This window comes from Saccostrea cucullata, unplaced genomic scaffold (assembly GCF_032062105.1).
Source record: "Saccostrea cucullata isolate Sc308-1 unplaced genomic scaffold, CSIRO_AGI_Scuc_v1 ctg898, whole genome shotgun sequence".
Lineage (NCBI taxonomy): Eukaryota > Metazoa > Mollusca > Bivalvia > Ostreida > Ostreidae > Saccostrea > Saccostrea cuccullata.
Window position 1 is genome coordinate 406976 of NW_026935768.1, and position 27960 is coordinate 434935.

At 33.8% G+C, this 27960-nt stretch overlaps 1 protein-coding gene across 1 annotated transcript; it reads right to left on the reverse strand.

Annotated features, from left to right (window-relative positions):
• Positions 1 to 389: 389 nt before the first annotated feature.
• LOC134243733 (uncharacterized) lies at positions 390 to 27960 on the reverse strand. Its single transcript, XM_062725967.1, has 10 exons — positions 27867 to 27960; positions 14538 to 14654; positions 13627 to 13711; positions 13101 to 13303; positions 12841 to 12873; positions 10353 to 10628; positions 9480 to 9737; positions 9037 to 9294; positions 6848 to 7207; positions 390 to 1657 (listed from the first exon to the last, which is right to left on the reverse strand). The coding sequence occupies exons 1-10, from the start codon at positions 27934 to 27936 to the stop codon at positions 408 to 410; spliced, it is 2910 nt and encodes a 969-aa protein (XP_062581951.1). The 5' UTR covers positions 27937 to 27960; the 3' UTR covers positions 390 to 407.

Genomic DNA, 27960 nt, shown 5'->3' on the forward strand with positions numbered 1-27960 from the left:
CTACCAGCAGAGCAGATCTATTCTTATGGTCACATTCATTTACAAGGACTTTTTTTTCTACTAAAACATTGACCAAGTCTAAATTTTCCTTAGCAATGGCAACATGCAATGGTAAAATAGTAGCTTGCTCATTGAAGAACAATGCCTTTGATTTTGAGAAGCGTACATTTGTCAGGTCTTCTGTTTTAAGATGTTCTAGGACTATTTTTAAAATGTCAACACTTCTGAAGCAAGCAAGCAAAATGCAACGATTAACGTCTGCTTGGTTGCTGTTTTGTTTTATAGCAAGTCTCAGTATTTGGTCAATAGCTTCATATCTGCCATAAGAAATAGTCCAGTATACAAAATGTGTTGAAAGTACTGTAAAACCATTGGAACATGGGTCTGATTGTCCAGTAAACAGAAGTTCAAAAACGTAGCAATTCTGTTTCATTCCAAATATAAGCACACTGCTCATTCGTTTTGTTGGAATTGTCATTTACAACTGAATTACGTCTGCCATTAAATATTGGGTACCTTTTACTGCAATACAAAATGTCTGTCATTCTATCCTGTGAAAGTACATCTATGAAAACATTGATAAACTCATCATTCTTCCAATAAGGCACCTTGATAACGTTTGACATGGAACACATGTCATCTGATGTTAAATATTCATGCAAACGTTTGCTGAGCGTTTGAAATTGTTCTGTGTCAGGTAGTCTCCAACATTCACCATCACTGGCACTAAATGGACAGACATGACTACAGATTACCTTATTGCCAGCACATTTAAGAAATAATTGTGGATCCTTTTTCAACAAATGGCAAATGAATGCATCTAAAATGCACTCTTGTTCGCAAAAACACACAGTATTATCTCCAATTCTTTTGCGTCTCAAGTATTTAGATTTTTTAATTGCTGATTTTATTCCTTCACTAAAAGTTTTTTCTGGAATATTGATTTCAAGGACTTGAGATATATTTTTTTGTGCATTTAGTAAAGACTTTTTCAAAATTAAATTTTCTTGCCGTGCTAACAAAATCAAAGTGTAGAAATCATACACATGATTTTGACTTTCACTGAAGTAGGCCCCAATATGATTACAAAGTCTCGGTAAGTATTCATTCTCACCGTCATCATCATTCTGTGTTAGACCAGACTGAACGTTTACTGCCTCATTAATTTCTTTTAGTAATCCTGGTGATTTTCCAAGGTAAGTTTTGGTCATGTAAATTACATTCTTCAAAACATCAATGGGAAACGCGATAATTTCTTCAAATATATTAGATCTGCAAGTCATGATCACCTTTGTTTTCCCTTCCAATTGGCAAAAATTGTTTTTGTGCAGAAGAAAGTACACAAGATTCAAAATATTTACACTAGTTTTTCCAAATGGATGATCAAAGATAATTAATCTTTGCACAGAGTTTGGCAACTTGTCCTCAATCAACAATTCCTCCATATTGGAAATCTGGCATATATTCCATCCATTTTCCACTTCCTTCATTTTTAATGCAATGTGCCGCGCTGTGAATGTTTTCCCAACTCCTGGTGGACCAACAAGGGTAACAGCATTAGTTTTGTGTAACAATTGTATTATTCTTGTACAAAATCCCTCTTCAGGTTCCTCATAAATGCAGTCATCATTTTTCCACTCTTCTGTGTTGTAAAAATCTAAAAGAGTGGGAATATTTACATCAAATCACGTAAATAATATTGATACGTTTCTTGTGTATGGTTCAAAGCGTTAAAATATTTAACGAGGCCGAGTCTAATTATATCTGTCCAAGGGATTCTGATAATCTTTTGACATTTAATTTTTACTGTTATATTTATTGTTTGAAGATTAAAATCTCGAATGTTTACTACCCCGATTTCTTAGGGGACCATCTCAAAAGTTGTCAAATTTTACAATTGGACCCTATGGGAATTTGTTGGAAAAGTGCCAATTTATCACATTTTTCCCATATTTTTTTTTGTATTTCTGCCCTAGAGATTTCTTTTTCATTTAAGTAGATGAAAGTTATTGTTAAAAGTCATTAAATTGTGAAATTTCAGAAAAATTCACATCTACTTTGGTCTAGGAATTAATTACTAAGTTTATTTTTTCAAGCCCAGTACCTTTAAAATTGCCACATAACGGTATAACTACATATCAGTGCACAGAGTGCAGATGAATTATCGGCACATACGATTTTTTCGGTAAAAAAATTAGCAATGTTTAAATTGCTAGTATGTTTCTTTAGAGGTTCTGTCATCAGTTTTAGTATAATAATCCATGGACGTCTTGAACATACAAGCGAGTCATGCATCATTCTTCAGCGTCATGTATTGCTTATAAAAATCCGAAAATGGTGGCGTCGTTAGAGCCATTTCAGTGTTTTTTCCCCAATTCTTGTCGTAAAATCACATTTTCAGACCAGTAGGGGTTACAGATATTAATTTTGTATTAAAATCAAAATATTTGGCAAAGGTATACTGCCGCACAAATGACTGCATGAAATTTAAAAGCTGTGCAAAGTCTTCGGCACTCCAATTAGACTCGGCCTCGTTAAATACTAGATACATTATCTAAAGAACACGCATTTCAAGCTTTCATCCACACCGCACTTGTATCTACAGCAAAATCAAGAAAGTAATCAAAAATCATAGAAAATGTTATTAAGCGCTAAACAAAACTAGAAAACTGACCAGTCAGCAAGGGCCCCGCCATGGGGTAGAATTAAAAGGGTGCAGCTTACAGAATGATTAATAAATGTATGAAGAATAAGCAACACCAACTGTATTCTTAAAATTTCAAGATAATTCCTGAATATTCAAAAACCTGAAAATAATATCCTTGTATTTACATTAGGCAGTAAAGAACAACTTAACATTGAATGTATATTTAAACAATTATGAAGCTTGTGTTATATAAAATGCCAGCCTTCAATGAATGCAAATATCATGAAGGCTTCAAACAAACAGCAGTTGCAGACAAAGGTTTTCATTAATCTTAAAGACTATAAAAAAAAGCCTACTAAATTTTCTGCAGCAGGCTAGATAATATAATCCCAAGGGATTAATTGTACCTCTCTCATCATTTTCTTCTAAATTTACAATAAGAACTTTTTCAGTATTAATGATAGAATGGGGTTTTTATTAGGGATGGCAATTTAAAACCGGTTAAGCAATTAATCGGTCGGAACGATGCTAATCGGTTACAAAATCCGTAATCGGTTAGTCGGAAAAAATAGAATATATGTAAATTTTGGCTCAGTTTCCTTAAAATCCTTTCTTTTTAAAAAAAAAAAAAGGAAAGCGCTGCATAGATTTTTGTTCAGTGTTCTTACACATCTCATAATTAAGAATATTTGGAGGTAATTATAGGTCTCCAGATCGAGATCGCAGAGTAATTGGTCAATTCGTAAAGTGCTGATTACTGTTTTTTATAACATCATGCCGTTACCCAGATAGTCCCATGTTTTTTTAATGATATTAAAAACAGCACTTTTAATTATAGTATGTCTAAAGTATATTTTGCCGCTCCCTATTAAATTATGTTATAATAAAGAACGTTGTAAAGAACGTTATAGATTGTAAATATTAAAAGTGAGAGTTCAGACATAGAATAATTCTATTATGGTGACAACACAGAATAACTAGTAACTTCTTTAACATCTGCGTTGGAAAATTATCCCTGTCTGATTTCTCAAGCAAGATTGCCGGTTTTCTTAATTTTTCTTGTCTGATGAAATTGAAATAAAATGTAAAGTATGTATAGAATGTAACTTCTAACGTCTTTTTAGCATTTAATGTATATGAAAAGAAAATGTCAAAATGTTTATTTTGATACGACTAACCGGTTAATCGGTCGGAACGTTTTGCGATTAACCGATTAGCAATTCTGCAATCGATTGCCATCCCTAGTTTTTATACAACTACATTAAAAATTAATTATATTCTTGAATTAATATATTCAAAAAAAGTGAAAAAAGTGAAAAAAGTCAATCAAAAAATCTTCCTTAATCTATTTCTTTTTTTTAGAATTCAATGCAATCATAAGTTCTATCGAACAAAAATAAATAATAAAAATTTATATTTAAATCCACATTTCAGAGTGTTCATAGCATTCCAAATTGATTTAACTTCAAAACAAACTTCATTTGCAGACAGAGGTGGTAATTAATCTCAATGTGACAGATAAAGATAATGCTCTGGATTTTCTTCAGGAGGAAAGCTAATTAATCCCAAGGGACTCCTTCAGTTTACAAAGGAACATCTTCAGCAGTTATCTCTCTTTGCCAATGCATTCTTATATAAAGTTAAGGAATCTACCCCACCACCCCAGCTCCAAACCATGGGACATAGAGAACCAAACTTAGCATTAAAATATGTATTTCTGCCTACTGAACTACTGTACCAAATTTGTACTTGATTGGGCAACCATAAAAAAAGTTGCCCGTTCATTCTTATGCATAGTTAAGGAATCTACCCCACCAACCCAGCTCCAAACCAGAAGACATAGAGAACCAAACTTAGCATCAAAATATGTATTTCTGCCTACTGAACTACCATACCAAATTTGAACTTGATTGGGCAACCATAAAAAAAGTTATTAGAAAAAAACAGAAAATTTGTGGACGGAAGAGTGACAGACGGACAGACAGACAGACAGACGGACGGACAGAGTGATTACTATAGGGCACCCGCAAATCCTTGCGGGGCCCTAATAAGAGTTGACAGGAAAATGTTGAAAGAAGTATTTAAAACTTCTTTCATATAAAATTAATATTTCGGCTGCCTTTAGTACAGTCGTTGCCTTTTATAACAAAACATGTACGTAATGTTGGAGCCCATGGCACATCTATCTAACAGTTGAATGAAGTTTTATCCCTTAAACTATCAAGTTCATTTGCTCTATCTTCTGATATAATATATAGAATATTGCTCTCACTAGTTTTAATTATCTGTGAAAGAATTGCACAAGGTACATTTTAGGTAATTCAAAGAGATAAATTAAAGGAAATGATTAAGCTAGAAATTTTCGGCACTTATGGAGGGAAATTTTTTGATATTTCATTCTTTAAATGATCATTAATGAATTTTACCTGAAATCGCCATTTGTTTTTACTTAATTATAAAGTAATAAGACACCAAAGTTATATGTGAACTGACTGCTGGAGGCTGCCATGTTGGGAGATAAAGTTATCTCGCTTGCTAAATATTTCCCAGTAATCCTCACTTTTATGACGTATTTGGGACACATTGGTTCTAAGAGGAAACATTATCATGTTGGAATCAAGTCGGGAAAATGTGCCAATTTAGTGTTTAGGATTTCATTTTGAGTCTGAATGTAATAAAGGAAATATATTTTCACATTCTAATGATTCTAGTGTTTTAGAATTCATGGAAATAAAAGAAAGAATCGATAATAAAAAGCAGTAAACTGGGCATTACACTTTAATCAAAACTTAGCTGCAAAGGATGTATATTTTACTTGATTTTAATTCCAACTTTTTTAAAAGTTCAAATGTGTCGAAGAAGGATGTTAATCTTTCCCCTATAAATAAACAATTGCTTGAATTAGCTTATTTTTGATGAAAGGAATTTTATTTCTCTGCAGTCATAAACGCATCGATTCTAGCCATCTGGCATTTAATCTGTCTACACTACGTCAGCAGCGGCCATGATAAGGTTTCCCCCATGCTGCTCCAATTAAGCTATCAAAATCAAATTTAACTGCTATTATCATCAGTGCAGTGCTATAAGATGCAGCTCTTCTTTTTATATGAGAGGTACAGTTTTATATATAGAAATTCAAATTCTGACCATACGTTCCCTTTAACCCCTTCCATGGCAAAGATTTAAGCATTTCTGGACATGTTGATATATAGATTTCGATGCATTTTTTTTAATGTTTAATTTTTCTATATACTAATGTTTATATATTCTGAAATCAGGTATTGTGTAGTTTCTGAAAATGAGTATAAAAATATAATTTAAGTTGCCATGGCAACGAAATACAACATAATCATTAATCATGGTGGAATTCCCATTTATTCAAGACTGAGTTTCATTCTAGTTTTTTTTTTTTTTTTGATTCGTTAAATATAGTAAAAATATTTCATTGTTGTGTTGAAAATTATGAGCATGTTGTACATTTTTTAAAGCAATTTTAAGTATTTTGGAGGATGGGGTGGGGTTTGGAGGTATCACCTGAATTTAGCATTTTTACAAACAATGTGTTACCCCTGCATTGATTTCGATAATGGCAAAATCGCTCAAATAGTGCGTAAAGTTTAACTCAAGTTAGCAAAAAACTGGTACAATTAATGAAAAAAATTCTGTATATTCTTTTTTGTAATTATTTTCTCTTTCCAACAGTGCTAGATTCTGATATTTGCAGTATTAACAAAGTTATGAATGTTTTTTCACTCTATACTCGTTTTTCAAATCAGATGCGTAGACATGCATATATGCCATGTAAGGGGTTAAGAGTAAGTAAAAAAAAACGCTATATGGAATATGGATATCAGCTATCATATGATCACGTTTGAATAAAATTCTTAAATATATATGAAAAATGCAAAGTGTGGTGGATAAAGAGCTAGGAATTGACATGAAGAACACAGTTACACTTAAATTAATGGCTGGCACAGTAATACTACTCGTTTTAATTTTTATTTCAAATTACAGTGGAGCCTCATTTATCCGAACATTTTGGTTTCTAGTCAATTAGACCAGATATGTGAAGCGTCCGGATACCTGAATTACCAGTTAAGCAAGACAATATAACGCTAAAAAATTCTGTTACAATGAAAAATCGTCCAGATACTGAAGCATCCGGATATCTGAATGTCCACTGTAATTATTTTCACTAACCTTCCACTACAAACACTTCCAATTTTTCACTCTCTAGTTGTCCATTTGCACCATCCAATAATACACAGCAGTACACTCCAGAATCTGCCATAGTTGCTTGGTGAATGACCAGCTCACACATTTTTCCATTTTCATCTACTTGTGAATACTGAAGGGTATACTTGGCATTGTCAATATGTATAGCAGAAACTAAATTATTTTCACCTTCCCTCTGTACTTTCTGCCACTGAACAGTAAGATGCTCCAATGGGATATATCCATTTTTTCTTTCAAATCTTGCTTTGAGTTTTATATTTTTGTATTTTTTGCATATAAATGGTAACAATGGTGATGCTTCAGTAAGGCAAATCTTTGCTGTTTCTGTTCAAAAAGAAAAAAATAATCAATTAACAGTCAATTATTTTTGATGATTTATTATACAGATAATGAATTTATCTCAGAAACTAATTTAATGTTATGAATGCAAGAGTGTGAATTTAAAAGATTAAGATTTTTTAGAATAAATAAAATAAACTACACACAGTGACACTTACTCTCAGCATACTTGGATTGATGCAATGTAAAATTATGGGAAATGAAATTCAATCTTTAACGGACGCCGATCCTCAGCCAGGAAGGACAACTCTTTATTTTATAATTTAATTCAAAAAGTCTCAAAACGAAGCTTGAAAATTAAATCTTTTCGTGCAACAATTTTCATCATATATCTCTCAATGTGTTTCAAGGTTCTTTGAAGTTCTCAGAAAGGTCTAATTAAAAGTCGAAATTTTTACCCCGTAAAAGCATTTTAAAATTACATATATCAAGAAATTGATGTTCATTTTAATCTAACCATAGATACCAATGTTTATTAACATGATATGAAATTAGAAGTGATTTATGGAGCTTTGCAATGACAGGAGAATCTTTATACCTTTGTTTTGTAAAATGATCGGAGTAAATAAAAGAAATTAAAGTACATTATATGTATGAAAATTGTGGAATTTCTTCAAAACCCTGGATACCTAGGATTTTTATTTTTAAAATATGTTAATTGATCAAATTTGAATTGGAAAATGTATAGCAGGTGTTTTTATTTGCAATTCCTGAAAATATATTTGAGATTTACTAACTTTCTCTATATAATATGATTGACTTGAAAGATGAGGTTTGAAGAATTATTATGGGTAAAAACACATTACTTTGAAAATTCAGAGACATTTTTTGTGAGTATTTTCAATTAGTCAATTAATGCTTGATTTTCAAAACCTGAGGATTGGAGTACCATAAACAAGAAGTCTCTGTCAAGACTGAAGTTCTATTGATATTTAATTATAACAAAAGAAGAGAAAATTAGCAGTTTGACCTGAAATAAATAGAATAATGATCTCTGATTTTCTCTCTTTTTATGGAAAGAATGCTGTACAGACTAAAACTGAAGGAGCAGTAGCATACTAAAAGAATTTAACATTTATACAGAAATTTCAGTTTTAGCTACCAAGGCAACATCATTTATTGATTGATTGTATATTGTGGGATTTGAATCCACGACGCAAGAATTGTCTCCTTACTTGGCGACTCTAGAGCAGACACTCTAACCACTGCACCAAGCAAGCGACGGCAACATCATTTAAAATAAAACAATAAACTTAAGATAATTATGTATCTTAGTGTAGTCTATTGGCATGCTACGTTACTAGTATTTTAAAATAAGACCAAAACTGTAGGGGGACTCGAAAGACTTTCACAGAAATCTGAAATGTCTACTTTTCATTACCATGACACCTATTATCTAAATTTAAAATATGATAAAGAGAGTTCTGTGCAGTCCACCTGTGGCCAATTTATTTTTTAAACAAAAAAAAGTGAAAGTGTGAATACTGCCAATCTACTCCATTGCATATCCTTGCTTATCATGGCAAAGTGTGGATTTTCTGAATGAACAGTGTGTATCATTTACCATATTAATTGATTTTCTGAATCTGCTTTTGTGATAACTGATTTTTAAGGTAACTTAAATATATTCTTAAACATAAATTATTTTGTTTTGATTTTTTCAGAAATATATACGCACAGGAAGGTTAAACTGGAATCTTTTTAAATTGTTATATTTTACATGCTTTTTTCAGGCATATATATATGACATGTTGGAAGGGTAAAACTGGAGTCTTTTGGACAGATAATAAAAAGTCTTTACTTATCACTCTTACCAAATTGATACTGACAATCTGCAGACCAGCCTAGATCATTTGAGAGGGTACACTGGTACAACCCTGAGTCTGTGATGTTGAAATCTTTGATGATTAAACAGGCAGTGTCCACACCAGAGAATTTTTCATCCTCAGTAATAATTTGGTTATCTCTTTTCCAAAGTATAGATGACCTGACACTTGAATAAGCTACCTCACATTTTAGAACCAAACTGCTTTCTCTGACTTCAGTTCCAATAAATTCAACTGCTGGAAGATCTGTGCAAAATATATCAAAATAAATTAGATAGTAAACATCTAAATGAAAAATGCTGTTACGTTATCATTTTGTTTCCTTTTCTGTATTTCTTTAAATCAATATTCATCTGAATGATGATTGAAACTAATTCCTTTTACATCAGATGGAAAAATATATACATCTTTCCAAGTCTATAAACATTTACCAATAAAAAATAAATGTATGTTCCATGTCTTATCATGGCTTGTTATCAAGCACTGGTAAATTCCAGCATCTTCTTTGTAGACTGTTTGTATATCCAGACTAGGTTTGCTCTCATCTCCTCCAAGATATTTCGAATTGTGCATTTGAAGGCTAGTACCATCTTTCTTCCACTCAACAGAGTGAGGCCCATTTGCCAAAACAGTTCCAGTTATGCATAGCTTCAGTGATTCAGAATTAAGTATCTCTACCTCACCAGTGCCTGAAAAAAAATCACTTTTACTATCATCATAATTCTATTGTAAATTCTAGTCTTCAAGTTTTTTCTGACAATCTGAAATAGTTTTTGAATTTTGAATTTAAATAGCTAAAATGCTTTCTCTTCTTGACAAATAAAAAAATTGTTCTCAAATAAATCCCCTTATTTTTGCTATCTCTTTGACATTTTAATTTAAAGAAACAAGAGGTATACTATGAGCTGCACTGAGCTAAAAATAAAAATAGTACACTCCCTTTCCAGCCAAAGTAGTATACATATAATAGCAAGGAAACTTATACTCAAATGCGAGGGTGTATAATTTTGGGGCTTAGTGCTTACAGTTGCCAGACCACAGAATTAGGGTATTAATGAGCTAAGGGTAATAATATGAATGATAGAATAGGGGAAAATTTTACTTATAAGTGACAATAAAATTGCACTTTTTGTTTATTTTATATATTGTTTGCTAGAAAATGAAAATTAATGAAACCATATATGAGAAATGATAATCAAAAACTTTGATTTTTATTATCATGTTAAAGCAAATATAGCAATATTTGTCCATAAAAGAATGTACCTGCAATTCTTTGTAAATATTAGATAAAATATCACTCTTACTTATTAAAAATGCTTCACTGTAAACTGTTCCATCATCAAGTGTTATTTCACATTGATAATTTCCAGCATCTTCTAAAGAGACATTTTGTATAATTAAGCTCGGCTCTCTCTGATCTCCCCCAGAATACTTAAGATTGTCCACTTGAAGGAATGTCCCATCTTTCTTCCATTCAATGGAATGAAGTCCATTGGTCAAGGAAGTTTTGGCACTTTGAACACTAAACTTTATGCTATGTCCAGAATCAAGGATCTCTACATTTCCAATTGTATTCCTTTCTGAAACAGTTTTAACACTATGAAATTTCTCATTATGATTCTTTCAAATTTTCTTTATTTAATTAATTATTCAATCTTTTAAAAAAAATGTTGAAAATGGTAATAACTCCTTCTTAACTATCTTCATTCTTTATTGTACTTCTAATGTAAAATAGTTTCCCTGATATTTAAAATTCAAAAGTAAGTACAAGTAGCAAGTATTGCTGAACTTTCAGCATCAGAAATATGGATTTGAACCAGTTTTTACATGAATTTTATAATACTGTATTGTTTACAAAAGAATGTACGATTTTTTATGTTGACACATACTTCAGTTCATATATGTCTCCCATCCTAAATAATATGGCAATCTGTACCTTTTTTGCAAACCTTGGTAAATTGAAACTATACTATATGAAAATGCAGTTTTTGTGTATTGATCCATTAAAATTGTGAGGTTGGAAAGATCTTAAGACAAATATCTGATTCTTTTTTTTCAATCCACGATTTCCTCCTGGATGTCCAGGGAGAAAGAGGATTTTCAGAAAAATAGTCTATTTTCAATGTAAATTTAATATTGCCCTTACTTAATACATTTACTAGAGTCTATCACCAGGGGGCCAAGATATTCACAATTTTTGAAGAGGCACCCTTGCTCTGACATCATAACCATATAATTTCTATCACAGTCTGCTTAATAATGATGGGCAGAGGAGATTCTCAATTTGAGAAATAATGTACTTTCACTATATGATCAAAAGAACACCCACCCACCCCTACTCAGAACCCCTCACCCTGGGGCCATGCAGGAATTTCATAATTTTGGAAGAGGCACCCTTGATCATCAAATCCATGTACATGTATTTAGTTTATCTGCTTTTATATAAAGGGAGGAAAGAAAAAAGAATTCATGACTTAACTTTTTCTAAAAAAGTTATTAAAGGCATTCGAAATTTACCTTTTTAAAAACCCATCCCCCTACTCAGAACCCCTCACCCTGGGGCCATGCAGGAATTTCATAATTTTGGAAGACACCCTTGATCATCAGATCCATGTATACAGTTTATCTGCTTTTAATTATGAAGGGAGGAAAGAAAAAATATTTTTAAATAATTCAAAACTTGACTTTTTTGAAAAAAAAGTTTTTAAAAACATCCAAAATTTACCTTTTCAACCCCCCCCCCTCCTCCCAGATGTGTCCCACAGATACCTATAGGGTTCATGTTATGCGTAACTTTGGATCTACAGTGTGTTCTTAAAATTTTTCTCTTAATTTCATCTTTTCTAGTACTGTGGTTCTTTTAAAGCAGACAAATTATAATAGGTCTTTCACAAATCCTTTATTATTTCTCTTTGAAAGAGGGTGTGGCACTTCTTATGACAAAACGTAAATCTCCTTCACCCAAAGATGCTTTGTGGTAAGCTTAGGTGAAATTAATTAACCCAGTACAGGTGTCGACACTAAATTTAAAACCATAGTTGTCAGCAGGGCTAGCCATTTCTAATTTCTACTAGTCCTGTTCATGTATTTGTTGTCCAAGCCGAAGTGACGAGGGGGGTAGGTGCGGGAGGGGGCTTCTCCCTCCTGGTGGTGGGGGTACGGGGGGCTCCCCCGGGAAATTTTGAAAATAGAGATGCCAAATCCTGCATTCTGGCTGAATTTTGGGTAAAAATTATATGTCACTCTATAATTGTACTTATGATATTTTTCTATTCGAAAAAGTCCACATTTATAATCATTTAGGGTATTTCAAATCACCTTTAAAGTTTACATTTTGACAAAAAAAATAATTATTACGATCATTGATGATAAAACATGTTTGAAAATAGATTAAATAACTATTAGATACATTGTGTGTAATTGATAATTATTTTTGTTGCTCTGAGTGAGTATTTGGTAAAATTCTTAGTAGCCCTGCTGGGCAAGTTTAAAGGTATATTTAGTAGCCCAACCTCAATATTCAGTTTTCCCGGGCCACCGGGCTACCGTTAGTGTCGAACCCTGCAGTAGTACTGGGGAAGATATAAAACATATGAAAAGTTTACTTACAACAAATTTCCGTTTGACAGACAGACAAATGGATACCTGGCATTTTTTTTATTTTAAAAAATCCCTTAAGCAAAGGTGAGCTAAATATATATATGGATTTATAATCCTGACTCTGAATCATGAATGATATATGCTTGAAATATGGAATTTTTGTCTATATTTCAAGAAAGTAGAAAGTTTTACCTAAGAGTGGAATCTCTTCAAAGGAGTAGCCTTCTACAAAAAATAATTTAAAAATTTCAGTTACAAATTAAATTTGAAAAAAAAAACATTTCTTGACATATTTTATATTTCTCACTACCACTGCGCTTTGGGAGTTGCTCTCATGTAGAGCAGGGCCTGTATAATAGTATTTAACAATAATATTTAACTTGTCTTATTTTAACGTAATAAATGTAATTACAAAAGCTATTTTTCTAAGTTCTGCATGCAAATGTACTCACTTTTAAAGCAACACTTCTTTCTTTTGTAAATGATCCCTACAACAAGGATTCCAATAATAACCACAAGCGGTATGATCACTGCTATGACTATTATAGTTGTGGTATCTCCATTCTCTTCTTCAGCTGGAAGTTCCTGAATACTGTAGTTCGTAACCTGACTACTTCTTGGTACTTCTATAGTTGTTGTTTCTGAAGCACTAGTACTGAAATATTTCATACAACTATAATACTAGAATGAAGTCTTTATGATTGTTACATACATGTATTATATTAATTCAGCTAACAATTTCAGTCTGAATTTTAATATTAAAAAGTCAAAATTTTAATTATATTCAGTGAAATAGCACTAATTTTAAAAATACATGTACATGTATCTTAGAAAACATCCGTAAACATCTGTACTGGGCATATTATGGCTCTGTCTTAATCATGTTAATTCATACATAAACATTTGGAAACCATAATCTTTTTGCTGAATATATATATCTAAATGACCAGAATTAAGTGACACAGTAAGAAAATTTACCTGTCAACTACATCAGGAACACTAAGACATTCAGGGTCACTTGTATAGCAGCCTTTGATTGGATTGATCTTCAAACAGCCAGGGTCTGCAGAAAAACCAATGTACTGTAAATCATTTTTTATTTGTGAGAACTTTATTTTCATGTAATTACACGAGACAATGTGCTCGCGAAAATTTATTTCTCGCATATAATAGTATTCATTAAGATTACATAAAGCAAAAACCACAATTTGTGAAAATTTTGTCTGGCTAATTAAGAGTCAATGACTATTTCGTGAAAATAAGGTCTTGCGAAAATTTAGTAATCTACAGTACTTATGTAATACTAGTCAAAAAAGGCTTTGGATATATATGTGAAGTGTATATTCATTTGTAACAAGTAGGGAGAAAATGTATGGCTAGACCGGGAGTCGAACCCGGGACCCATGTATCTCCAGTCAGGTATACTACCACCTGACCTATCCAGGCCGATTTCCTTGGCCCAAACCATTACATTACTCCCTCCTGACATGGTCTTCGCCCTCAAAGACACAACCCAAGTTCTTACTGCCCCTGGCAGGACTTTCATCTGCAATTCCAGGGGTGGTCAACAGCATCAAGTCTGTAACAGGGAGTAAATGTATGGCTGGACCAAGAATCAAACCCTGGACCCCTGCATCTCCAGTCAAAAGCACTAGCTACCAACTAAGCTATCTAGGAGAATAACCACGTCCCAAACCAATACAGTATGTACATATAGCTTTATGTCAAAGTTTCTGTGATAACAAAATATCTTTTAAATGTTTTCCATCTCTCTTTTGGAGAATTCAAACTGTCCTGTGAGTGCAGAAGTGTATCCAGCCTGTCTTATTTGTCAGTTATTAATTTAATGAAATGTGTACTAACAATAGTACGATAAAAATAATACTTACACTTGTACATTTCATTAGCTACATCATATGACATTATACAGCTTTCATTGACGAAATTTGTACAATCTGTATCATCATTGGTTATGAAACCATTGGCAGCCAAAACAAAACAAAATCCTGCAAATAAAAAAAATAAATTGGAATCTCAAAATTCTAAAGGCTATTCGTCTTCCTAAACTGGTGAAAGAAGTCAGAAAATGATGAAGAGAAACACACGTGCTGCCAAGCTGCTCTCATTCTTTTATTCAATATCCCTCTATAAAATAAACTTGTGTGGACTAGTATTACAATGTATTTAATACTATTTATGTGGTAAAAGTTTTTTTTTAGCAATTAATAATAAATCCCAAAACATAAAACATATGTATATATTTTTAATATCCATACTGTACCATTGCCAAATATTGTGCATTTACATATGTGTAGATTGGCAAATAATCATGATGGTTTTAATTTCTCTATGTTCACAATTTATCATTTTTCTGTGAAATCAAACCATGAATGCTGTTATTCATTTCTTAAAATGTTTAATTGGGCCTAAAATAACCAGAAGTCTCTGTCGAGACTGAAGCTCTACTGGTTTGTACTTATAGCAAAGGAAGAGAAAAGTTCTTAAGAAGTTGGGACTTGAAACTTTACCACAGCAATAAAAAGAATAATGATCCTTAATTAAGTCTCTTTATGTTCTTAGTATAGTCTACTTGCATGCCACATTATATTATAATCAGGCTTAAACTGCAGGAGGAGTAGCATTTTGAAAGAATTTCACAGAAATTTCTATTTTTAGTTACCATGGCAACACCGTTCATCGAAATCAAAAACCAATACACAGAATTATGTATCTTAGTGTAGTCTACTTGTGTGCCAAGTTATATTGAAATCAGACCAAAACTGTACGAGGAGTAGCATTTTGAAAGAATTTCACAGAAATTTCTATTTTTAGTAACAAGGCAACACCGTTCATCAAAATCAAAAACTGATAAACAGAATTATGTATCTTAGTGTAGTCTACTTGTATGCCAAGTTATATTGAAATCAGACCAAAACTGTAGGAGGAGTAGCATTTTGAAAGAATTTCATAGAAATTTCTATTTTTAGTAACAACGGCAACACCCTTCATCAAAATCAAAAACCGATACACAGAATTATGTATTTTAGTGTAGTCTACTTGTGTGCCAAGTAATATTGAAATCGGACCAAAACTGTTGGAGAAGTAGCATTTTGAAAGAATTTCATAGAAATTTCTATTTTTAGTAACAACGGCAACACCCTTCATCAAAATCAAAAACCGATATATAGAATTATGTATCTTAGTGTAGTCTACTTGTGTGCCAAGTTATATTGAAATCAGACCAAAAATGTAGAAGGAGTAGCACTTTGAAAGAATTTCACAGAAATTAATTTTTTTAGCAACAACGGCAACACCGTTCATCGAAATCAAAAATCGATACACAGAATTATGTATCTTAGTGTAGTCTACTTGGGTGCTAAGTTATATTGAAATCAGACCAAAAATGTAGAAGGAGTAGTATTTTGAAAGAATTTCATAGAAATTTCTATTCTTAGTAACCATGGCAACACCCTTCATCAAAATCAAAAACTGATATACAGAATTTTTTATCTTAGTGTAGTCTACTTATGTGCCAAGTTATATTGAAATCAGACCAAAACTGTAGGAGAAGTAGCATTTTGAAAGAATTTCACAGAAATTTCTATTTTTAGTAACAACGGCAACACCGTTAATCAAAATCAAAAACCGATATACAGAATTATGTATCTTAGTGTAGTCTACTTGTGTGCCAAGTTATATTGAAATCAGACCAAAACTGTAGGAGGAGTAGCATTTTGAAAGATTGTTTACAGACAGACAGACAGACGGACAGCTAGACAGACGGACAGACAGACGGACGGACGACGGATGCATTACTATCGCATAAGCTCTTCTGGTCTCTGACCAGTAGAGCTAAAAATTAGTTTGTTTGCAGATGCCTACCGACCCACTGAAAATGCACCCAACCCAAACTTTTTTTTCTTAGCCATTTTGTAATTTTTTTTTTAATTTTTCATAATATTGAAACTGTTTCATTTTCAATTTTTGACTTGTTTTTCTCAATCAGTGGTTTATAACAAGAGTGTAGCTTACTCATGTTTAGTTAAGGTCTATGAAAACATGGAAAAGCTCTATTGTTTGTTATCTGACAAAAATCTGAATTTTTTTCCAAAAAAAAAAAAATCCCTACCTACCTACAAAGTCTAAAAATTATAGGTCAGCAGCTGCAAACGAAGAATTTTTTAAGCTTGGCCTTGCTTATACAATATTTTGAATTAATTTCTTGCAGCATGAAATTAAATCCATTGCAATTGATACTTTTTGAGATATTGTAAAATTTTAAGACCATGGAATTAAAATGACTTACAGTATTATAAGAATTTAGATTTTTAAAAGTACTCAAATATAATTGGAAAAAGGCAAACTCCCTTGCCAATGAGGCAACATCCTCAGCTTCATCAAGATTCCTGATATAACATATTGTATTCCAAAGATTATTTCAAATTAAACTATAATATTTCAAATTTAACTCATTATCTACTTCGAAAGACAAACATTAGTGTAGGTATTTAATTAATGTAATGAATATTGAAATGCCGTTTTTCATGTCCTTAAAGTGACAATACGGCGCATCTCTTCAAAAACAGACTTGTTAAAATTTTCCTGTAGGATTTGGAATTTTTTTCATACTCATAAATGTATACACTTTCAGAAAATTACAAATTTCATAAGTGAATAATTCTTATTATTTCATTAAAATTAATAATTATTTATGGCCCATAAATATATACATCGCAACGTGTTCGAGGTTCCACATTCCATGCTATTCACGCATGCGTATAGTTTTCATAAACAAAACAGCATGGTAAGAGAGGGAAGCCCTGTAGGCCTGCTACATTGACAAAGTCGACCAAAACAAAAAGCAAAACCAAAAATATAGGGCTTGAAATTAAAAAGCAACCTTCCTGACAAAAAAATTCGTTGGGAGATTAATATAATCATTGGATGAAGAAGAAACGGGATCTCCGCGACATTCACATGGTGCTCGCGAAGGTTCTACTCTACAGGTTTGTTGATACATGCTATCATTTTTCGTATCTCCATGGCATTTTATTATTACGGTATATTATTACGGAAAGCAAGCTCGAAAAGTTTCTGAGTAAGCCCACCCCCTCAACGTCAGGAAAGCGCCTCCAACAACCAGTTATTCTCTCAGACAGTAAAGGGAAATGGCTGCAAAGAGAAATCACAAATGAAGCCGATGGAGAATTGATTTGGTGGTCAAAAAGCGGCGCAAAAATTTAGGATAGTACTCGTTGGCTCAGAACAAACATAGCAAGGAAAATCATCCAACTTGGAGACGTTTGGTTGTACGTATGGCTCGGTACAATTGTAACCTGACAACAAAGAACAAGAAATACATCAGCCTAAAGTCGGAAACAGACGAGGAAATACTCAGAATAGAGAAGTACTACAAGGAAATCATCAAAATTGTAGATAAATACCCTGGATCTAAAATCACCATACTGGAAATCCCACTTTACTCCATCAAATGTTGGAATCAAAACAAAGGACACAAAAACCCATCTGCCTTTGAAGACCAGGATACCAAACTTGAGGAACAAATCCTAAAACTGAACAACAGAATCCGCACAATCAATGCAAGCCTAGGAAACCACTCACCATCCTTCACATCAGACATTTATAAAACATCTAAAGTCAAGAGCGGTAGCGAAAGGACATCAAAACTAAGGAAATATTACAACTTCAATCCACTAGCAGACGGCATCCACCCAGGGAAACTCGTAGCAAAAGTTTGGCTGAAAAAGATCTCGGACCAAACTAAGAGAGATTGCTGGCAAAACTAACAACCAACACATTGAGGTCACCTCACATTAGCACAAAGATAGAAGCTGGGGCATTCATATCAGTCAGTGTGGGATACTGTGCTATACTGTTCAGGTCAGTGTGGATTACCACGCTAAACCTACCATGAATGCTTTGACTTTATTGACCTTTGTTCTGATGTTAGGTATACCAAATTGGAACAACTGGACGTGCAATCACCAGCAAATACTTCATGCCACATTGAACCCAAAAATGCTGAGTACGGGAAAGAGCAAAGTAATTTTCCTGCTCGTCATTCTTATGTCAGGAGACATAGAACCGAACCCAGGACCTAGAACTTCACAAAAATCAATCTACCCTTGCGGATTATGTGAACATCCGGTCACATGGAATTGTAAAGGAGTGTGTTGCGATGGATGTAACATCTGGCACCATCAATCATGCATTGAACTTTGTACATATGACTATGAGCTATTAGAAAGATCAAACGTACAATGGTTATGTTGCAAATGTGACAGTATAAACGTAACGACTTTCACCTTCCGTAGTTACGAGATCAATCTTTCAAACATCTATGAACCATTATCTTATATCGATTGCAGTATGGAATCCACCAGAACTGATATATTTAGCCCACTTAAGACTAGCAGCCCAAAAATCCGAGATCAGTCATCACATAGTAGACCATGTAGAAACTCCAAGCCTTCAATAACATCTGTGGAGGGAAACCCATACTCGGTTCCTAAAAAACAAAACATCAGAATCATGACAGTCAACTGCCGTAGTATCAAAGATAAAAGTCAAGAACTAACAATGGCAATTGACTACCTCAAACCAGACGTCATATGTGGGACTGAATCGTGGCTCAAAGGCATCAAACCAGGAAAAAACCCCTCACATGACGCCATCAAATCAAGTGAAGTATTTCCACCCAACTACAACGTTTACAGGAACGATAGGGGGACACTCGGCAGAGGTGTATTTATATTAGTGGAAAAAAGCATAGTCTCAGAAGAGCAAACCGACCTAATAACAAATTGCGAGATAGAATGGGTTAAAATAAAAACCGACAAAAATAAAGACATGCTCATATCATCATTTTACATGCCTCAAAGAAACAAAAAGGATCTTGACGAACTATCCATATCACTAGAAAAAGCCTCAGTCTCAACATCAAAGAAAAACATCATCCTAGCTGGGGATTTTAATTGTCCAGACATCGAATGGAACAACATGTCAATCAAAAATGGAAATGACAGGGACATTCAACAACAACTAATAGATATTGCAAATTCCTCCGGCCTTTCACAAATCCATGACCAACCAACAAGGGGAGACAACTTACTAGACCTAGTTTTCACTGCAAATCCTTCCGTCATCAAATCTTCAGTAAGTGTACCAGGAATCTCGGACCATGACATTGTCATCACAGATCTAGAAACTGAAGCCACATTACCAAAAAACAGCAAGCAGAAAAATATATATCTACTCAAAAGCAAATTGGGAAAACTTGAAAGCGTCATTAAGAAATCTGGCAAATAACATCAGCAAGCTGCAGTCAGAAGGGAAAAACATACAAGACATCTGGGAGTTCTTCAAATCCTGTATACATAAAATTCTAGACAAACATATACCAGCAAGGGAGCTTAAGTCTAGACACTCCACCCCCTGGATCACACACAGAGAAAGGAAACTCCTCAAGAAAAAACAAAGACTGTACAAACAAGCAAAGAAGACAAAGAACTGGACAAATTATAGACAATTTCAGAAGGAATGCAAATCTAAACTCAGGAAAGCAGAATGGAACTATGTAAACAACAACATCTTGGAAGGCCTAAACAACAACAACACGAAACCATTCTGGAAGTATGTGAAATCAAAAAAGCAAGACTCATTTGGAATAGCTCCAATAAAATCAGGAAACAAACTTATAACAGACAGTAAAGAAAAAGCAGGGGTCCTTAACAAGCAGTTTCAATCTGTCTTTACCAAAGAAGAGCATGGACCAATGCCGAAAACATCAAAAACCTGCAAAAATCCAATCCAGGCAATCAAAATAAATATAGAGGGAGTCAGGAAATTACTCAGCAAGGTAAATCCATCTAAAGCATCAGGGCCAGACAACATACCAAACAGGATTCTCAAGGAATGTGCAGAACAACTGGCACCAAGTCTAGCAACAATCTTCCAGCTATCACTAGACTCAGGAGAACTCCCATCGGACTGGCAGGATGCTAACATCTCATGTATATATAAAAAGGGCGACAAACACCAAGCTGAGAACTACAGGCCTGTGTCATTAACATCAGTATCTAGCAAATTATTGGAACATATCATCTGTCGACACATACTGAAACACCTAGAAAAAAACAAAATTTTAACAACGCTTAATCATGGCTTCAGATCTGGGTTCTCCTGTGAGACACAACTTCTAACAACAATGAACGACCTGCTGATAAATTATGACAAAGGAAAACAAACAGATTTGGCAATTTTGGACTTCTCTAAAGCTTTTGACACTGTTCCACATCAGAAACTACTCCATAAACTCAGTCAGTACGGCATAAGAGGAAGTACACTATCATGGCTAACATCATTCCTTACAAGAAGGACAATGCGAACAGTAGTAGAGGGCGAGAAATCAGAGGCGGTGCAAGTGGAGTCCGGGGTGCCGCAAGGCACAGTCCTCGGGCCGCTGCTCTTTTTATGCCACATTAACGACCTCCCAGACTCCGTAACATCACAAGTCTGACTGTTCGCAGACGATTGCCTCTTATACCGACAAATCAACAACTATGGAGATCAGGAAAAACTACAGGAAGACCTTCACAACTTGCAAAAGTGGGCCAATGACTGGGGTATGCGTTTCAACGCCAAAAAATGCTACATCATGAGCATACGCCAAAAAACCAGCAAATTCTATACACTGGACAATCACGTGCTGGAAGAGGTTGAAAATAACCCCTATCTTGGACTCCAAATTTCGTCAGACTTAAAGTGGTCAACTCACATCAACAAGATCACTAAAAAAGCTCATTCAACATTAGGATTTCTCCGACGAAATTTATCACACTGTACCGAGAACTGCAGGAAAACAGCCTACGTCTCCATGGTGCGATCAACACTTGAATATGGATCAATAGTCTGGGACCCATTTCAAAAACAGGACATAGATAAGCTCGAACGTGTCCAGCGCAAAGCCATCCATTTCATAAAACAAGACTACCACAACAGGGAAGAGGGCTTCATCACCACCAAGGCCAAGGAACTGGACTTACAACCGCTCCAGCATAGAAGGACCAGCTTGCGACTCATTATGCTCTATAAGGTGGTTGAGGGGTTGGTGCCAGGGCTACCAACTCACAATTTCATTCAAAAAGCTAAGCCTAGACGCCAAATCAAATTAAAAATATTCGATAATTGTGAAAATACAAACATTCTTTCATTTCAAGTCAAAAATAACAGCAAGTGTCTCGAAACAACATCTACGAAAACTAACCAATACCGCTCATCATTCTTTGTGGACACAGTCATCAAATGGAACCAACTGGAGGACAATATAGTTTGTGCTAAGTCTGTCCCTTGACAGCTTGTGTCAGTAAGTCCGACACGCGCTCTCTCACCGTCGTAGAAAAGCCAGTATTGGTCACTTCGACGTATATATACAGAGACAGATGATTTTTTAAATAAATAATTATTATACGCCGGGAGCAAGTCCCTGTGTTTTGTTTGACATTTTGCCACGATGACGTATGATTTGGTGGATTTTCCTTTCCTGCACCCCAATACACAAAACGTCAACATTTGTACTTAATCATGTCAAATTTGTCTGAATGCAGACTAATATGTTAACTATTATTAATTTACTGGAGAGTTAAGATATTTTGATTCTCAAAATTGCTTTTACTCAATATACCCTACATTGTATGCACGTGCCATTTTAGAATTCACGTGGTACAAAAAAACAGAACTAAGTTGTGCGACCCTTGATTTTCCTTGTGCGACCTTGATTTTAATTACGTTAATTTTGCATGAGGAGAGAATATTTATTTTTCTCTAATGCTTACTTCAACTTTTTACCTTATTCCTGAATGATATATTGGGTAAATTTGAATGAAAAAGCACACAATTTGCAGTCATATTGCTGCTTTAACATTGATACATGTATATAATTATTACTTACATTTCTCTTGTTTTATGCTTGTAAAATGTGTGGAAAACCTTGGCATTCAATACATTATACAAGAGGCCCAAGGGCCTTGAATCGCTCTTCTGATAAATTGTACAATCAATCACATCTATTAGAAGCCTCCAACTCTATTAGTATCACAAGACCCAAAATGCATCAACTTACAAAGTTTAATATTTAGCCAGTTAAGACTGAATATATCATAATATAATTATAAAATACCATAAGTAGGTCACAGTGACCTACCTTTTGATTGAAATTTTCTGAGGACTCAAGATAGTATTAATTGACAAAGACTGATGATTCTAATTAAATAAGTACCTGAGATATTCAAAAGTAGGTCACCATGACCTACTTTTTGGTCAACATTCTCTGAAAACCCAAGATGCATCAACTGACAAAATTTGACGATTCTAAGCCAATTAGCACCAGAAATAATTAAATATAGCCATCAAATGTCAAAAGTAGGTCACGGTGACCTTCTTTTTGATCGACGTTATCCAAAATACACTGACAAAATTTGATGTTTCTAAGCCAATAAGTACCTGAGAAATTCAAAAGTAGATCACCTTGACCTACTTCTTGTTGGACATTCAATGAAATCCTAATATGCCTCAACTGACAAAGTTTGATGATTCCGAGCCAATAAGTACCAGATATAATTAAATATAGCCATAAAATGTCAAAAGTAGGTCACAGTGACCTACTTTTTGAACTACGTTCTCTGAAAACCCAAGGTGCCTAGAATGACAAAGTTTGATGATTCTAAGCTAATACGTACCTGAGATATTCAAAAGTAGGTCACCGTGACCTACTTTTTGGTCGACATTCTCCGAAAACCCAAGATGCATCAACTGACAAAGTTTGATGATTCTTAGCCAATAAGTGCCTGAGATACTTAAATATAGCCATAAAATGTCAAAAGTAGGTAATTTGACCTACTTTTTGGTAGACAATCTCCGAAAACCCAAGATGCATCAACTGACAAAGTTTGATGATTTTAGGTCAATAAGTACCAGAGATACTTAATTATAACCACAAAATGTCAAAAGTAGGTCACCATGACCTACTTTTTGGTCGTCACTCTCCGAAAACCCAAGATGCATCAACTCACAAAGTTTGATGATTTTAAGCCAATATTAGTACCGGAGATACTTAAATAAAGCCATAAAATGTCAAAAGTAGGTCACCGTGACCTACTTTTTGGTCGTTACTCTCCGAAAACCAAATATGCATTGACTTACAAAGTTTGATGATTCTAAGCCAATAAATACCTAAGATACTTAAATATAGCTATAAAATGTCGAAAGTAGGTCACATGACCTACATTTTGGTTGAAATTTTTCAAAGACCCAAGATGCATCTACTGACCAAGTTTGATGATCATAGGTCTGAAGGTAATCAAAATATGCGTTTTAAAAAATTTGAAAACAAATGTCGGCAAATTCAAATAGTAGGTCACAGTAACCTACTTTTTCATAAAGGTCCAGGGGTAGACATTAACTTTTATTTCCACTTGTCCTTCGGGCAAGTGAACTACAATTTTGACTTGTCCGAATGCAAAATTTAGTTGCCCAAATTTTTGAAGAAAAAAAAACAGTTATTGTACCTGCATATATAAAAGTTGACAAATTAATCTCAATTTTGATGTTAACTGCCGGAAAAATGTTGATATGTTGGTGATGCTACATTTGTAAATGTGCAATGTATGTAAAACACTTTCCTGTCATTTAACTATCTTGAAAACACACAGAGTACTGCAGGAATATTATTTTCTAGGCCTAATGATTTTTGCTTGAAATTTTAATTTTTCCTCTATAAAAATGAGGTGAAGCCAGAAGGAAGAGAGTTGTTATGTTTTGAATCAAGATACATCGTGCATCATAAATAATTGGTATTCTTCATATAATTCCTTAATTGGGTAGAGAAAGTATTCTGTAATCTCTATTTCATAATAAGACTGTAACGACTAAGTTGTCAGACAGATAATCGTATTTTTTAAACAACGAAGGAAAACAGAATAACAAACCCGATTTCTTATCCAGAAACGCTACCGAGGGATTCCGAATGCAATAACAATTTCCCGTTTTTGGCAGAAATCAAGTGTTTAATTCATTGTGTTGTTTATAAACTTATGTGAGATTAAAAAAATGGCCCAGGGGCCAAATATCCACTGAGCACATCGGCTAGGTAAAAGCATAGTTTCACTTGCCCGAACTGAGAATTTATTTGTCCCGGGCAATCGGACAACCGTTAATGTCAATCCCTGAGGTCCCAAGATGCATCAAAGTATAAGATTTGATGATTCTAAACCTCCCAGTGTCTGAAATAATTGGATTTAATGTTTTTAAAAAGATAAGTCATAAAGTTCAAAAAGTAGGTCAGGTGACCTAATTTTAAGTTGACATTGTTTGAGGACCCAAGATGCATCAACTGACAAAGTTTGCGGATCATATGCCTCAAAGTGTCCAAAATATGCCTTCAAATCAATTTGAAAATTTGAAAAAAAATCCCCACAAAATTTAAAAAGTAGGTCACTGTCACATACTTTTGAGTTAACATGATGTGAAGTCATAAGATGCATCAACTTAAAAGATTTGATGATCCTAGTCCTTATAGTAAGCAAAATGTACACGTTTTTATTAATTGTAAATTTAGGTCAACTTTGAAGTGACCTTGAGACCATGCCCTTTGCCCCAGGGTAATTCCCCGTGCAAATTTTAATCTTTGACATATTCTGATCCTTGTATGTAAGTTTGGTGAAAATCTGCCTGTTGGTTATGGAGAAGAAGATTTTTTAGCAACCAGTACTTTTGGTTTTGTTTTCCTGATTTTCTCCCCTTGTTTAAAGGTCCCAACCCTTATTTTAGTATAAATGGTAGCCCTTGGGCCAAGAATACCTAATCCTGTGACAAATTTGGTACTGATTGGCCAAGCTAGGGGTTCTTGAGTTATGGCCCATTTTTAAAATTTTTCCTATATACCGCACAAATGGCCATAGCATTAGCTCTTTGAGCCTTTGGCTCAGAAGAGCTAAAAATGGATAGGGAGGTTAATAGAATAAGATAGTTACAAATTTTGATGAACATATGTTGAAAACCATGCAAGTGCGTCATAGACAAAATTTTAAAATTCACTTTCACATTGAAGAGAGTAAGAGCAGTAGCAGTTGGATACAGGAGTATACAGGGACTTTAAAATAATATAAGTTAGTGAGTGAAAAATTTAAATAATTATTTTTTGAAAGAATTAGTCTCATAACTGCAATGAGTGTGGATTGTAATCAATTAAACTTTCAAAAATCAGAAATTATTTTTATTAACTTTGAGACTAAATTTTCAAAAAATAAGAACTCAATGCTTCAATACATGAGCTACTGACAAATTCATGTATAGTTTTGATTGCTTGTTGTTAAATGTCTGTCTCAAGAGATTTTCACTCATATGGAGACGCCACTGCTTGTCGGTGGAGGGCTGCAAATTTTTACCATTAATACTTGGCACTTAGAGCCATTGAGCAACAACGACAACAACGACGACGACGCACTTACTGCACAACGGACAGATTGTGATCAGAATACAGTCTAATTGAGCCAATCTCCATGTCTCACATCGAGATATGAACATGGGACATATAAGGATCAACTCCTTACTCTACAACTCTATAGCAGACGCAGTACATTGATAGTTTCACTTGACTTATGACAGAGATAATTTATTGTCCTACTTTAAAGATCGGAAAAAGCTGATATTTCAACTCACCTGGACCCAAGATGCATAAGTATAAGATTTAGGATAACAGAACTCCAGAAGTTGGGTTTTCTTTCTATTTGGCATACAGTGGTATCGATTCTTTAAACTGTCAATTGGATTGCTGCAGTTCAAAATATCTGAGGCAATTTCCCATGCATCCTTATCTGGAGGACAACCATCTCGGACTGGATATGCTTGAAAGCCTTTGTAGGTAATGGACTGAATAGGAAAGTCCTAAAATTAAAACAATGAGAGACCTTGTTGAAAATTTGAAAAAATATAGTTACAAAATATAACAAAGTAGGTCACATGTCACCTGAGCACTGTGGCTAAGAAAATGTGAATTGGTTTATAATTAAATACTTTAAACTTAAAAGATCCAATGACCAATTTTGGCTTTGCTATTCAAAATATAGATGATTTTTAAAAAAAGAATTTTCCTATATATTTATGTAAAACTTTGAAGTGACCATTGTAGCCCCGCCCTACCACCAAGGGTCATGATTTGAACAAATTTTAATCTTTGACTACCTGAAGATCCTTGTATACAAATATGATCAATTATGGCTTTGTTATTCTTGAGAAGAAGATTTTTAAAGAATTTTCCTATATATTTCTATGAAAAATTTTCGGCCATTGTTTAAAGGCCCAACCCTTATTTTAGTATAAATTTGGTAACACTACCTGAGGATGCTTCCTACAAATATGACAATTATGGCTTTGATTCCAAGAAGATTTTTAAAGAATCTTCCTATATATTTCTATGAAAAACTTGCACACCGCACAAATGGCCATAGCCTAGCTCCCGGGAGGTTAATAGAACAAACTTGAATCTACAAATTTTGATGAACATATAAATATGAAAACTTATGGCTTTGTTATTCATAGACAAAATTTTAAGAATTCACTATATATTGAAGAGAAAACAGTCGGCCAGTTGGATACAGGGGATCAGGGACTTTAACAAAATATAATTGCACTAGTGAAAAATGCTTCCATATAAATATGATCAATTATTGCTTTGTTATTCTTGTAAAAGAAACTTTTTAAAGAATTTTTATATATTTCTTTGTAAAAATTTTCAAAAAATAAGAACTCAATGCTTCAATACATGAGCTACTGACAAATTCATGTATAGTTTTGAAAGATGCTTCCATATAAATATGATCAATCATGGCTTTGTTATTCTTGAAAAGAAGATTTTTAAAGAATTTTCCTATATATTTATATGTAAAAATTTGGTCGGCCATTGTGGCCCCGCCCTACCCCTGGGGGTCATGATTTGAACAAACTTGAATCTACACTACCTGAGGATGTTTCCCCATAAGTTTCATCTCTCCTGGCACAGTGGGACATATAAGAAGATCAGAATTTTCTCTACATATTTCTATGTAAAACTTTGCTCTACCACTCGCCACTCAGACTTATGACAGAGATAAATGATTAAGCCTACTTTAAAGAGTAGGGAAATAGCTGATATTTCAACTCACCTGGACTCATTATAACCCGATCTCCAGGATAACAGAACTCCAGAAGTTGGGTTTTCTTTCTATTTGGCATACAGTGGTATCGATTCTTTAAACT